This window comes from Ipomoea triloba, chromosome 9 (assembly GCF_003576645.1).
Source record: "Ipomoea triloba cultivar NCNSP0323 chromosome 9, ASM357664v1".
Classification (NCBI taxonomy): domain Eukaryota; kingdom Viridiplantae; phylum Streptophyta; class Magnoliopsida; order Solanales; family Convolvulaceae; genus Ipomoea; species Ipomoea triloba.
The window spans coordinates 13,000,319-13,016,622 of NC_044924.1; the positions used below are offsets into that span (position 1 = coordinate 13,000,319).

At 31.4% G+C, this 16,304-nt stretch overlaps 1 protein-coding gene and 1 non-coding gene across 2 annotated transcripts; one reads left to right on the forward strand and one right to left on the reverse strand.

Moving 5' to 3' along the window:
• Positions 1–10,314: 10,314 nt before the first annotated feature.
• On the reverse strand, positions 10,315–15,164 carry LOC116029572 (glycine-rich RNA-binding protein GRP1A-like). The gene is made up of 3 exons (XM_031271623.1): positions 15,040–15,164; positions 14,061–14,315; positions 10,315–10,532 (listed from the first exon to the last, which is right to left on the reverse strand). Exons 1-3 carry the CDS (start codon positions 15,071–15,073, stop codon positions 10,315–10,317), a joined length of 507 nt encoding a protein of 168 aa, XP_031127483.1. The 5' UTR covers positions 15,074–15,164.
• TRNAT-UGU lies at positions 13,653–13,724 on the forward strand. The gene has a single exon. It is a non-coding gene; the product is annotated as a tRNA-Thr (tRNA).
• Positions 15,165–16,304: the final 1,140 nt, after the last annotated feature.

The following is a 16,304-nucleotide window of genomic DNA, read 5'->3' on the forward strand; positions in this document are numbered from 1 at the left end:
GTAAATGTATATAATGTTCTTACCGCTCCAAATGTACAGAGATCTGTATACAAAGAACTACATCGCTCTAGTTGCTCAAACTCAAATATTGGTGGTATTGAAGATCTTGTGCTCATACTTATTTGTCCTAATATGTAAAGAAATTACGATTAATATATGCAGTTAAAAATAAATATAACATATAATTTTATGAAATATAGTGTTACGTTACCGATGTCAATTAGACGATGGCTGACGGATGAGCCATATTGATTAAATTTTCTTCGCGGCTTGTAGGAGGAGCTCTTATAGAAAAAAGTTTCAAACTTGAAAAAACCCCGATGTCAAAAAAGCACAATGTCTCCAGGAAATAAATGATTTTCAATCATGAAATCACAAATGCCCGATGTAAAGTGCATGTTTTCGATTGAAACTTCTATTGCCACAGTGTAATGCAACAAAATTGATTTTGTTGTAACATGTTGCATTAGATGATGATGCATACAATCGGGAATTTTCATACGCTGAAAAAAAAATATAGTATAGGTAAGATCGGGATAGGCAAATTATTTTGAATGTATTAAAAATTTTAAATATATAATACAAAAATTATATTCTTATATCGTAATTTCTGAAGAGTCGATTTGAATGGCGAACCACGTAATAGTGTGTTCACTAACATCAGGCAAATGTATTTGATTGTTGCAAGCTAGTAAAAAGAAAGAAGAACATAAATGAGCACGTTATATAGTAATTGGATAGTTCTAAATGATAGAGTTAAAAAAATCTACAAATACAAAATCACTTACAACAAGGATAATTAATTAGTTATAGAGTAAGGAAGATGACCGTAGTATATTCTTGCGCCTTTATCTCTTTTGTAAAGAACATTGTTTCAGGTGCATTTAAACCCAACATTTGTAAATATTTAATCCATCCCGGACTTGGATAACACCAATATAGATTTGATCCTAGGGTATGCCTCACATATGCATACATAATAGCCATCTCTACGCGAGTTATTGCGTAATAACTCGTGTATTCATAATTTATGGGAATGCAAAATCTGGTAGGACGGTGATAATATGTTGCGTAATCTACAAATAGATCCATTTGTAAATTGTAATATTAAAAATAGTTGGGACAAAAAAATTGGTACGAAATTGTTTTGAAGGACTATAAAGATTGTAGGTGGATAAAACTCAAGAGATGAACAAATGGTTGTGAAAGATTCGTGAGTAATTTATAGGTGAAAGATAGGGTAAAAAAAACATTAAATTTGACCGAGCCTTGTGAATAGCTTTTCAGATTGAAAAGCAAAATTGCTTTTCAGACTGAAAAGCCATTCCACTGAAAAGCAATAGCTTTATTTTTTTGTTTAAATTAAAAAGCTACCTTAAGCACAAGCGAATGGAGATGACCATTATCCCTTAATCTATCCATCAACCTCTTCCCCAGCTCCTCACCAAACTTGATAGTCGTGCGGAATGATTCGTCAAGCTCGTTGATCAACTCTTCCATACCACACATGATTCGTTCAACCAGTATCCAAATACCATGTTTGTTGATTTGGATTATCATTTGACGAAGAAACTATCAAACTCTCATGGTATGTTTCAACACCACTTCCAACACCATCTGAGTTACTCACCCCGTGTGCATAATTGACAATCTGGTTGCCATTCCTATACCAGCATTCATTTGCATAATGACCACGTTTGTGATAACAGTAACACTCTACATTTGATTTGTCTTGCTTCTCTCAACCACGTCTACAACCTCAACCTCTTGAAGTCTGCGTGTTGCATGTTTTGTTCACCACATTATTTGTTGGAATGATTTTCACTTCTTCCTCTACCTCGACTAGAACCACCGATCAATGCTTGCGCTTGAAGAATTTGTTCCAATTCCAATGACTTCGTTCTAATATTTGTTGTCATTGTCATTCAACCTCAACTCGTGTGCCTTCAATGAACTAGACAATGACTTGGCTATCATTGTTGTTATATCATTAGCTTCCTCAATCGCGGTCACAACATGCTCAAGCCTTGGAATCAAGGCTCTCAAAATTTTCTCTACCTTACTTTGTTCTAACAAAGTTTCACCAATGTTCTTCATGTTGTTAGCCAATGTTAGAACACGATTAATATAAAAATCTATCGTTTCACCCTATTCCATATGTAATAGCTTGTACTGACTGTCTTAATGTTTAAAGACGTACCCTCTTTGTTTTATCATCATCCTTGTTCGGGTTGATTAGAATATCCCATGCCTCATACGAGGTTTTCACACCTTCAAATTGCTTGAAGGTTTCGTCACTCATCCCTTGATGGATGCAGTACAACGCCTTCTTGTCTTTCTTTTTCTCAGCTGCATTGTCGGTCAATTTTTCAGGAATTCCACTTTCAACAATTTCCAGCAAATCATGATAATCAAACAACACCTTCATTTGAGCACACTAACGATTGTAGTTCTTTCCATCAAGAGAAGGAATAGAAAGTTGGGCTATGTTGTTGATTGTGACAAGTTGGAAGGGCCAAAGATGGCTCTGATACCACTTTGTAGAATAACTGGGGTATAAAATTCACAGAATAGAGGTGTGTTGAAACTGATGTTGTAACAACCCTGACAACAAACGCGAGACAGAAAGAAAATAACAGAATGATAATATTGCAGATGATAATATGTCTTGTCTTGTCTCATCTTATAAAGCTTGTGCTAGACCCTTTATATAGGTGTCTGAAGACTCGAAAATATGTTCAAACAACCTAGAAAGTAGGATCCCAATAAAGTATGATCTTGACTAACTAAAAAAATTAAATCAACAGTGAACAATAATTAAATCAGAATTATAATGATGGTCCAACAATGTGTTGTAAGTAATTTATCCAAACTGATTCATTTCAATTCCCATTATATTGGTTTTGTAGTTGGAGTCGATCTAATTTTTGCAAGTCAACTATTTAATTGCAATCATTCTTAGTTGGTTTAGCTGCTTGAGGGCATTGACTTTTGTGTTGATGTTAATGACAAAAGTAGCTTTTGCGCACTCCAGTAATGGTCTCCGGATAAGCATCAATATATGGTTGTAACTTGTAAGCAACACCAAATTTTCTTCTGGCATTGTAAGCATTACTGAAGCTAAATCTATTGGTGCATTGAATATAAGTTATTCTTTTTTGAATTTTTGTGTTAGTGAAATGCAAAATTTTGCCTTGTTTATTGCTTCTATTGGCTTGAGTCCTGATTGCCATAAATTTTATGCTTCAATTTCTGCGCATTATGTATGCAACTATTAGTCTGTTAAAGCCTTCTCTTAAAACAAAATAAGCATATGGATACGGATTACCTAAGAAAGTGAAACATTTATATTTAGATGAGAAATTTATGTTGGTAGTTCTGCACATGTGATCTCTTGGATATGGTGATTACCTAAGAAAGTGAGCCTCTATAGCTCAGTGGTAGAGAAGGTCTGTAGTTCAATCTTACATGGGGGCAAACAAAATGATTCCCAATTTTCTTTTACACTTGGTAATTATGGGACCAATTATGGATAAATTGAGAATTGATGATAACAATTTGAAAAACCTGAATAATACACAATTATGTTGTGAATTAAGATGTATCTGTTAGAAGAACCAACATTGCGAGAAAAGAGATAATTGTGGTCATTACCTCCTAACTGATGAACATTGCAGGTAAAGACAAAGAACAGGTGCTCCTCGGCCATTAGCTCCTAACCGATGAGCATTGTAGATAAAAAGAAAATAGATCTTTACAAGAGGGGACAATATACATATATCATACAACTAATAATAACAATAATAAATATGACCGTTATAACAGTTACAACATAATGGCCGCACTAAATATAATTTATAACAGAATATAACAACATAGGAAGAGTAAAAGAAAGGGCACTCAATGTTTTATTTTTCATCCATCGATCATAAATTCCTCTAGTAATGTCCACATATTTATTTACAACACTCCCCATTGAACATTACAATATCATAATCATGAGTCATGCATCGTTAAAACCTCACTAGAAAAATCCAATGAAAAAAGTAGTGAGAAAAAAAGTACATGATATATGTGTATTCATATGCTGCACTAGTTGCCTCTTTAAAAAACATTTAATTAAGAAAATTATATCAAAGCTTAATTAAAGAAAAAAGAGTATGTGCAAAATTAGTTAAAGACATAATAACTAATGATTATCTTGACAAGAGGATCATATAAGAGACTAAATTTACTCAAATTGCATATTCGGGTAAACGATGGTAGGAGTACAACTGTTGGTCTTTAAGACATAATCTTCAGGATTGATTCAACTAAATGTCACTCCACTTGTAGATAACCATCTTTAAAGTCTACACATTCTAATATAATAAAAATATTGTTTCAAAATAATTGTATAGAAAAGGGATTTTGTGAACAAATCTGCTAGATCTAAAGCGAATATTATGGATAATAATTTTATGACTCTTTTGAGCTCATGTGTGTTGAATCTTGATACTATATATGTTTTGTCAAAAATTCTTTAATACACTCTTTTCTCATTTGTGTAACACAAGTTTTATTGTCAACAAATAGGACATTGAGGGTAATTCATAACCTAATAACCAGTTTGGGACTTTGGCATCATGGAGATCAAAAAAACAACCAGTACCCAAGTAGTAGCCATCAAAACTATATCTTGGTTTCTCGTATAAATGCCAAAATCTCTTGTAACTTGAAGATACCGGAGGTGGCGAGCTGTCGTAGGCTCCCAAATTAAACCTTAAAAACGTAGTAGTTAGAGTAAGGATCGTTCCCACAAGGAATAACTAGTTTGATTTATGAGTTCAAATTAAAGAGGGGGGTTTGGTATGAAATTAACATTCAAAATAAGTAAATAAATAAATAAATAAGAATAGAAAAGATGATAATCAAGCCAAAGTTTACGAAAGAAATCAATTGAACTTTTAATACTTGGTCTAAGAAAACATTCACCACTGGATTTTAGTAACTGATCATAGATTCACGGTTAATTCATAACAATTGAACATTCGTTGTGAGATTAATTCTCGATTTTCCTTAGTCATAGGCAATCAAACACAAGCGGTATCAACTACCCCTAACTACCAAATAACACAAGACAAGCACTTATATTTAATTTGATAGCAGCATTAAAATGAGAAAATCAACGAAACTAAATAACATAAACACATGCGGTTATGTTTAATTTAGATTAATATTCTTCCTATGATTAAATTAACACTAAGCCGTGATAAAATTAATCATAGTTGCTACACAGATTAGAAAACCAATTAAACGAACCGTTAACTAATCTAGCAATAAACTCTTCAAGAAATTAAACTAGTAGACCTCCTAGCAATTAACTGGAACAGTCATATAAAATAAAACAAATGAAAGCACAGGAGAATATCAATTACTCAAATGTATATGAATTCAACATTAAGAACAAATTCAATCTCACAGTACAGAATGATCCAGGGTTCATGTAATCTTTTGACCAAGTTTAGAGAATTAGCCTCGCAGGGCCATGAACCAGAAAATTTTAACAGAAAAATAAAAACTTGTAAACTGGAGAAACTATCAAATTATGCACAGCTAGTCTGATTCCTCAACAACAAGAACTCACTGCTATTTATACACTTCTAATCCCAACAAAAAACTCTTAAATTGAGGAAAATAATTAATTTGAAAATTAATTTGAACCTCTCAAAATTAGACCCAAATGGTGAAAATAATCATTGCCATCAGTTTCCCTTGTTGACCAACGAAATCCTCCAAGCTTTAACCGTCGAAATCTTTGCTGCTGTTTTGACGAAGTATCCTCCAAGTTTCGTCGCCGGTTCGTACGTACGTTAAGCTGCTGCGCAGAAAAAAATTACAAATGTAAAATATTTGAATTCATTCCTTTTCTTTTAGTTATTTAGGTTATTATATATTGTGGGCTAACTTTATTAAACAAATAAATAAATGGGCTATGATGTTATGGGCTTATTAATCCACACTAATTAAAATATAACTCTTATTTTGGGCCAATAATTAAAATTAGCATCTTAAACCTTACTAATGCCCAATAATTATTATAAAATATTTATTCTAACTAATTAACTCTAGAATCCTAAAAATATTAAAATAAAGTAAAATAAAAATTAATGAATATAAATATACTTTAAAACATACTTAAATTAAAGTGTAAAAATTTGTTCATCAGGAGGATGTGTTAAACATTGTTCCACTATCCCATTGTATGAAGAGCACTAAATGTTCTAGCAATTTCATCGCAAATAACAGGCATGTTGCGAAGAACTTCTGGTCCTAATTAAAGAGGTATTCCCACGACAATGAACTAATGGACTTTTAATCGTAAAAAGTCCTCATTATCCTCTTCGAGTCTATATGGTTCATTTTCCAATTCAAGAGATTGGACAATCATTAGTGCTGATAAAGTGTTGTTAATTAAGATGTATCCTTGTGTGATTCGTAATATCGTTCTCAACCCAAGGAAACTATAGATATAACAATATAGGAAAAGTAAAGGAAACTGTAGATATCCTTGCCAAAGGTTTTGTGGTCGAGTGGCATAGCTGCGACTTTTCAAATGAGAGGTCTCAGTTTCGAACCCTAGTGTGTGGGCATTGACTCTTTATACTTCAGTAAGTTGAGAAAATACTACATTGTAACATGGTCAATAGTACTAACAAAAAAAAACGGAAAAGACATCAATAATTTATTACTCATCCTTCAATTAGGGTCGGGGTCCGGCGCAAAATGAAAACAAGTGCCTTAATATTTGAAGTTAAAGGATTGTATGAGATAATTAAATGATAATTTTGAATTTCTGTATACATATAATTTTTTTTTATTTAAAAAAAAAAACATTTTAGAATATTCTTATATGGAGTAGTGCCCACTCAAACTTTGGGCCCTATATGAAGTTTAATTATAAATTAATTCAACGTCCACTTATATATATCTATTAGTTTTTTCTATGCGCGTTGCGCGAAGACTTGTGCCCAATATTTAAACCTAATTAGTAAATAATTTTGAAATAGATATAATACATTTTTTTTTAGTTGTCGAAGTTTCATAGATATTCGAGTAAAATTTTTGTTGTGTATGTATTTGAATTTAATACAAGAAATTCAAATTCATTGTGATGAATATATTCCATTGTAATTTTAAGGGTACTCAACGTTGTATTACAATATTTTTGTCTTTGAAAATGAATAAAATTTGTTTAAATATAGTCTTCTTTTTTTTTTTTTTTGAGAAAAAATATAGTCTTATTCTAATCAGAGATATATCCCTTATAAATTCATATTCATATACAGATATACATAATACATGATTTCAACTATCTCAATTCAACAACTTCCACAGATTGATATCCAAAAATCTTGTCTCAATTCAACTACAAATGCATTATGTTGCTGTTCATTTATAATATTAATATTTTTAAATAATAGTGTGTTTATATATATATATATATATATATATATATATATATATATATATATATATATTTGAAGTAAGAATTATAGAAATGATAAATTACTAAATATATCTATGGTAATATTTAATTAAAATCTAAATGAATTCAAACTTATCATTGAAGAATGTAAGAAAAAATATTGTGTATGCATGTGCATGGTAATTATAATGTGAAAAGATAACAGAAGTTATAACGGTAGGGATATTTTTGTCCAAAAAATTATGTAGTACAACTTTTATAGCATAAGGTACAACAAAAATTAACNAATATAACTATGGTAATATTTAATTAAAATATAAATGAATTCAAACTTACCATTGAAGAATGTAAGAAAACATATTGCGTATGCATGTGCATGGTAATTATAATGTGGAAAGATAACAGAAGTTATAACGGTAGGGATATTTCTGTTCAAAAGATTATGTAGTACAACTTTTATAGCATAAGGTACAACAAAAATTAACGGAAAAAACGGATATAAACCAGGGGTATAACTTGGATTGAGATTTATTATGTTTTAAGATTATATATTAATTAACTGAGATAAGTATATCACATGGTTGTAATTGTTAAATGAATTTAAAATTAATAAAGAATTTTGAAATCATGAATTCAAATCTTTGCATATGCAAACTTTTTTTGTAACTTCATCAAAAAAATAAAAAACCAAGTTAGGGAGGTACCCCTCCCAACGTTAGGTTCAGGGTATCCTGCCCACCCGGCCCTGTTGATGGTGGCAATATGTTAAGTTAGTGGTAAGGTGCTAAACAAATTTTTTTGGGTAGAAAATAGATCTTTAGAAGTGTAATGGTTTATATATATTAGGATCTCGGGTTGGATTATGTTTGACCAAATTAAAACTGGAAATTGACTAAAATTACATTCAAATTAATTTTGTATGTATCATCTTCCATTAATTTTGTATTAAAAACAAATGGCTTCAATGCAGGCTTCAGATGCAAAGACTTTATAACGTGTTAGTGTTTGGTTGACAACTTTTTAAAACACAACTATGTGATTTAATTACCCCTTCAATTAAAGTTCAATTCCTTAATTTAAAACAAAAAAGTATCATTATCACATCTTATTGGTAATATGATTTTTAAATTTGGATAAGCCTTTTTGATTTTTGTTTAGATTTTTTTTTTTTTGTTCATATTGGTGCTTTGGATAATTGGATGTCATATATTGGTGCTTTGGCATGGATTGTCGGAATTTGGTCGGAGGTTTGCCGGAACCCTAGTTAACTTGAAATTCCATGTCCCCAACAGTTTTTGTGGGTTTCATTACTTCAAAATAACATGTGTTTGTAGGTTTAATTGCAACTTTTGAAAGTTTAAGAGTTTAATTGACTTCTTGGTAAATTTTAGGGGTTTATTTGACCGTTCCTCCTAATAATGATAATGATAATAATAATAAGAGTTAATTCCAGCAATGGTCCTCTGACTATGTTGATTTTTCAAATGTAGTCCCTGACTTTTAATTTGGACAATTTAGGTCCCTTGACTTTCAAATTCTTTCCAATGTTGGTCTTTTCGTCAAATTTTGGTTAAATTGATGTCAAATGAAAGGGTAAATTGTTCGTTTACATGTTTAGTGTATTATTACTCGTATTTCTCCTGTTCTGTTCGTTGTATATATGAATATAATCTCAGTCGAAGTCTCAATTGAAACCATTAATCTCAGTCAAAGTCTCTTCGACTGAGATTATATTCATATATATAGCATATAAGACAGGAGAAATACGAGTAATAATACACTATATTGGTGAACGAACAATTTTACCCCTTCATTTGACCTCAATTTAACCAAAATTTGACTAAATGACCAACATTGGAAAGAATTTGAAAGTCAAGGGACTTAAATTGTCCAAATTAAAAGTCGAGGACTAATTTTGGAAAATCAACATAGTCGGAGGACCATTGCTGGAATTAACTCTAATAATAATAATAATAATAATTATTATTATTATTATTATTGTTGTTGTTGTTATTATTATTATCTAAAAACTAATAAGTGTGAATGAAAGTTATACCCTTCATTTATGTTCGTTTTTTCTGTTACTTCTTTTTAATACACTATGCTATAAGAGTTGTATTATACAATATATTGGTAAAAAAATACTCCTACTGTTATATATTTTCAACTTATTGTTGCCATGCACATATATACTCATATATTTTCTTATCTTCTTCAATGATATAATAATACATAAACATTATATATTGGAGTATTATATAAGTTATTTCTTAAAATATATATATCAAATTTATAAAAATAATTTACATTACTATTATAATTATTATTATACAATAATATAAATATTTAAATTCTAAATGAATTTAAAATTTTTAATATAAAGTATTAATATCGGACATTTTTGTGCATTAAAAGTTATGGACTCGTTCATAAAGAAAGGGTAACGCCAAGCTAAAGTCACGGTTTCAGTTCCCTCTTTTTTGCCGTATTAGATTACCATCTCAGCTCCCATGCAAAATTAACCACAAATTACGCAAACTAAACTCCATAGCCACCAAGAAAATGAAATGTGGTGCAAAATAAATCAATTTTTTTTCCGAAAATACCCATCCCCCCTCATATATAAACCATCTCCCCCATCACCTTCAATCACACAACAGCAATCAAAGCACAAAAGAGAAAAAAGCAATTGGAAAGGCCAAAAGCAAATAAAGAAGCAAAGAGCTAGGTGTGGGTTTTCGGTGACTCCTTTCCTCGAGGTTTCTTGCCGATCGCATGCACCTTCCTCCAACGTTTTCACTTCATTAATTAATTCCTTCAAATTCATCAATTCTCGTCCGGTCATTTCATATATTATAATAATAATGGAGATGAAGAAGATCGCCTTCGTCGCCGCCGTTGCCGCCGCCTCTATGGGCGTGGCCGTGGCTGCTGAGGCCGCCGCCAGCCCTGCCGCCGACGCCAGTGCCCCTGGCCCTGCCGCCGCCGCCGCCGTTGCTGCCCTGCCCGCTTTGGGATCGATGGTCGGCGCTTCCCTCGTCTCCTTCTTCGCCTTCTACATGCACTGAATGAATTGAATGATCCGGTTATCTGGAAAGAAACCTCCATTGATCTAATTTCAATGGGGGGATAAAAAAAAAAAAAAAAAAAAAAAGATTGCTGTTAATTAGCGATATCGATGGATGCATGTACGTGTTTATCTTTTGCAATATATATGCAATAATAAAGAAATTCTTGGGTCTATATGTGATTGTGTATGCCATTTAATTTCTTTCTTTTTTTACTTTTCTACTAGGTACTAGGTAATAGGTGTAATTAGTATTGCTTTAATCTTTTTTTTTTCTTCTTTTGTTGTTGTTCTTGTTGTTGCAAACAAGAACACTTCAAATTTCATTAAAATCAAGCCGGTAAGTTCAGCCAAACAATTCATTCAGATAATGAACAAGTTACCCTAGATATTAGGAATACTACTCAGTAAATCTTTGATATTCTTGTTGACTTTATTAATCAAAGATTTGATCCGTTGAAACGATCACGCACAAATTTTTACAGAGAAGATTTGATGGGACTTTAAATCATGAACTGAACCGATACTAAAGTGAAGCATACTCCAAGATTAAATTGATATATTTGAAACTGCATATTTATTTTTATATATTATATTATGTGGTCAACAAAGTGATTTGAATGTATTTGAATTGTTTGATATGGAGCTTTGAGCACCATGAATATATAACACAAGGAGATCGATCGAATTGCATGATTTGGTCGAATAAGTTAGCCCAATTAAATATTGTTGATTTAGTTGCCAGTGAAAATCAAAATAAAAATTGTTATTGGCAATTAGGTAGCTCTTTCAAACTGGGGAATTTGTAAGTCGTTGGTTAATGACTTAATGGATGGTCATCGATATTTCATTCTTTTAATTGATCAATAATAGAATCATAATAACTTATTTTAATATTATAAATAAGAGCTCATTTTAAATTTAGGAATTAGTTTATCAAATATGGTCAGCAGATCCGTTAGCACATTCACTTGCTCGGGTCACGGATTCTCAAATCAAACCCTAAATTTAATTGATGTTGTTGTATATTATAGAACAAGTAGTATAATGTCATTAAATTTAGGATGTGTTTGGTTGACATGTTTAGCTATAGAAATGGGTATCAAAGTCATTGTTATTGTTTGGTTGACCGATTTTTAGATACCCCTAAATTGCAAAACTTATTTCCTGATAAAATAAGGGTTTCATTTTCCTTCCTCTTCCGCTTCCCCAACTATTAATAATCATTCTCATTCTACCTCACGACCATTATTAAGTATTTGATACCATTCCAATTTCGATTCCCATGTGCGAACCAAACAAACCCTATATATGCAACTATTAGTCTATTAAAGCCTTCTCTTAAAACAAACTAAACATATGGATATGGTGATTACCTAAGAAAGCGAAACATTTATATTTAGATGAGAAATTTATGTTGGTAGTTCTGCACATGTTATCTCTTGAATCAGGATTAGGTTTATCCTTTTGCTGGTCAAAGCTGTTCCATTAAAAATAGTGACTCTAATAATTTAATTTGGACTTTTATTGTTTTTGTTTCGAGATGCAATCTAAATATAATAGAGTAACTGCAAAGATAAAGACAATAATAGAGAGACACGAACATAGGCAGAGAGAAATTTTTTTAATATTTAAATTTCGCTATAATGATAGAGATTTTTATTTGTAAAAGTATGAAACATAATCTCAAAAGACATCTGAAAGATGAATATAGAAGTCTAGATGATCTAGAAAATCTCTATAATGGGGTAAATGAGTTCAACCATGTGGACTTCAAGTTATTGTATTCTAGGACAAAAATAAAAATGTAATTAAAATATTTTGTCCAAATATAATGCATAAAAATTTAACAAAGAAAGAATGCAATTCAAAAGTTAATTTAAAAATCTCTTTTTTCATTCATATTTAAATACAAAATTATTCACCAAAATTTAGATGTCAATTCCTTCTAAAATTTTATTTTCAATTACAATTAAGACAAATCTATCTATGAATTAAAAAATTAATTATCAAGCATAAAAATAATAGATTATATCTAAAATATTTTTAAAAAAAAATTGGAGGCCATGTGCAATCGCCCTGGATAGGACCGGTGGCCCTAATCTTGTCCCTCAAGTATTTACGTTTTTTTAATTTTTATCTTTGGCTTTTAGTTCGACTAAGATTGGTTCCTGATTTTTGACTATCGATTTAGTTCGGAATGTAATCCCTAGTAAAAAAATTGTTTGAGAGGTATAAATTGTGGGGAAAAAATGTAGTAAAATTTAGGGAATAAGGTTCAAATTGGCCACTAAACGTAACCTGAAAGTGCAATTAGGTCACTGAACGAAAAAAATGTGCAATTTGGCCACTAAACACTCCAAATGCATGCAATTTCACCTGATAATAGGTTACCTTCAATTTCATCAGGTTGTCTGCTTACATGGATGATGATGTGGCATTTTAAATAATTTTTTAATAATAAATATAAAAAACAAAAATTAAAAATTAAAAAATATTATTTTTAAATATTATTTTTAATATTAATATTTTAATATTTTAATTAATTTTTATTTTTAAAGTTTATTATTTAATAAATATTAAAAATTAAAAAATATTAATTTTTAAGATTTTTTAATATTAATTTTTTAATATTTTTAATATTAATTTTTTTAATATTAATATTTTTTTTAAATATTTTTAATATTAATTTTTATTTTTTATTTTTAAAGTTTATTATTTAAAAAATATTTTAAAATGTCAACTCACCAAGCAGGCAACCTGATGAAATGGAAGGTAACCTGCTATCAAGTGAAATTGCATGCATTTGAAGTGTTCAGTGGCCTAATTGCACATTTTTTTCGTTCAGTGGCCTAATTGCATTTTCAAGTTACGTTCAGTAGCCAATTTGAACCTTATTCCTAAAATTTAGTATTTCTTTCCTTTGTATGAATATAAATGGAAAGTTCAGGTTTACTAATATATTTGAACGCATAAACATATACAATGTTCAATTATATATTGCCATGTTATTACATTTTTATTACTCATCGAGAAATATTTGCATTTGGTGCGAATAGTGAACTGAGGTCTGATGATATACATTAATTTTGCACTTTTGCTGTGATAAAAACGTGAGCCCCTATAGCTCAGTGGTAGAGCGTTAGTCTTGTAAATTGAGGGTCTGTAGTTCAATCCTGCATGGGGGCAATTATTGTGTCTTATCCTCCTACCATGGCGAGCGTATTTGTATGGAACGATGAACTCCAACTTTTTCCAATTTTCATTTTTAACAAAAGAGGAAATTTGAAACACTTGGTAATTATGGACCAATTTATTATTATTATTATTATATGAGAAAATAACCAAACAAAATAAATCCAAATTTTTTACTTTTATAAACTTAAAAAGATAGTTTTCTAATATTCAACTAAATATAGAAACTTAAATTATTTTTCAGAAAATAAGTTATTTTTTAAAATTATTTTATGAAAAAAACATTTTACAGGTTTGCAAACAGACCTAAATTTAATTGCTGTTTATTACCTTGATATTTGTTTTGTATTGCATCCCAAGCTTCTTTTGAGTTGTTTGCATTAAGAGTGCAGCGACGAACTGATTTGTCAACTCCCAGCAGGATAATCATCATAGCCAGGGCGTCCTTTTTCTTCCCATCTTTTTTAAAAGCCTTAGCTTTGTACCCTTTTTCCACCAAGTCCCAGAGATCATGGGATTTAAGCAAAGCCTTCATCATGTGGCGCCAGGTTTCATACTCATTCCCGTCAAACACCGGAAACAATCCTGTGCCCATCATGGAACTTTTAATTTGTTTCCCACGTTTACACAAACACAACACAAACAAAGAGGTTAGTATTGGAAACATTATGCGGTAGGGGCTTATTTCATTCGGGACTGTTTTTTGGATTTTTGTGGTCCGTTCTTATAAATAAATGAGCTCCTAATTTAGTTGCTTGATACATAAAAACTGAAGATTTGATTAAAGAAATTGTTGCCAATGACCTTGTGGTCTAGTAGCACCCGGTGTCCCGATTTACACTCTCACATGGATGATGGGAGTGGTTTTGAGCCTCAGTGAAAGCAGCTGTTGACTCTTTGTTGTAGGTTGAGAAAGATACATGTTTTAGGCAAGATAGAAACATGCGTGAAAGGGCTTAATTTCAGTTTTTTTTCCTAATAAACAACTAGGTCAAAAATAGATATTGGTAGGTAGAGCACTCTTACCACCTGGGCTGTCCTTACAGACGGAGTGGACACATATCCTGGGCATACAGAATTTGGCCTTGACTATTGAATCATTAAATTACCGTGATTTACATCCTTTCAAATATTTTGTCGGGTCAGAATGTGGGACCCTTAAGGTCGGGATTCAACCTTTTGGGGAAGAAGTATTGGAAACATTAACGTTTGCATGCATAAAGAAAATCACATATGTGATCTCAAATTTGACAATTTCATTTCTAAATGACAACAAATTAATGAAGGATGAGGGAGTTTGGTGGCTAACCTAATTTCGGCAACTGTTTTTGTAACTTCTGCATTTAGTTCCTTTCCGTTCTGTGGCTTCCAATTCTTTTCTAAAATTTCTGCAACTATTTTCCCAAAACTTGCTGCAGAATTGGCTGCTGCTGCAAGGCTCGCAATGACCGTGATAGTCACCGGATTCACCATGTCTGAGAGAGAAGGACATGCAGGTATAATTTCCTTACATTTAAAACTATATTTCTTACTCAATGTTAAGTAAATAAATAATGTGTACTATTTTCTAGAAGATTGCAATATCAAGTAAGAAAGAAAACTCAACCTTATCTCTTACGATAGCCACCAGATCCACCATGTCTGTGGGAGAAGGGCGAATGGTTCACCATGTCTGTGGGAGAAAGGGTGAATGGTTTTTGACTGAAATGGAAAGTTTCAGAAGGGATGGAGAAAGAAGAAGGGGGAGAACGGAAGGAAGGAAGAAGGAAAACCTTTGTGCCTAGAAACATAAAAGAATGGAGATAGAATTAATGTTGGAAAATTGAGGGCCATTTACTAATTGAAAAATTTTCCCCGTAATTAATGTCTGATAGATTATATATATATATATATATATATATTCTCTTTCTTCAATGGAAGGGAGGGTTTAAGGTCCTTTTTATTGTAGAGTCGTATGTAATACCCAAAAGATGTATGTACGAGTGTTCAATTCTATCGTTTGTCTTACTTTTTCATGCGAGCTAGAGGAACATTTTGTTATATCATCAGGGTAATGATCCATCAACCTAGGACTTCTTTTTTTGAGAGTCATGCAGGAGAACTTCTCTTGGAAATGAAAGAAGCGTTGAAACTGCGTGAACGCATCGCAGAGATTTATGCACAAAGAACCGGCAACCCTACCTCGATCATATCCCGAGACATGGACAGAGACGTTTTCTTTTCAGCAAGACAAGCCCGAATTTATGGAATTATTGATGATATAGAGTTCTCAGATGATGAAGAGTTCTTAAGGGGTTGATCGATCTTGTAGGGATTATATATATTCATATGGATTTCGTTCAAATATGTGATTTTAGATTTGATCTCTGAGTTGAATATACACTCTATTAAATGGAAATAGAAGGAATTCATCATCAGTCGGTTAGGGAAAAACTGAAGAATTCAAAAAAAACAGATGTTTATTAGCATAGTTTTCCATTTCAAAAATAGGAAACAATTTGAGATGTTGTTGACCCTTTCGTGCATAAAATTTCTTATTTGACTTATGATAATGCCTTAGATGTTGCACTAAAC

What these genes read in the sequence shown, in the direction of transcription:
- LOC116029572 (XM_031271623.1), bottom strand. Translation starts at nt 15,073, where the DNA reads ATGCAGAAGTTACAAAAACAGTTGCCGAAATTAG. An exon ending in AAAACAGTTGCCGAAATTAG is followed by an intron (nt 14,316 to 15,039) that starts GTTAGCCACCAA and finishes TGATGGGCACAG; the next exon opens with GATTGTTTCCGGTGTTTGAC. An exon ending in AATACAAAACAAATATCAAG is followed by an intron (nt 10,533 to 14,060) that starts GTAATAAACAGC and finishes CAATTCATTCAG; the next exon opens with TGCATGTAGAAGGCGAAGAA.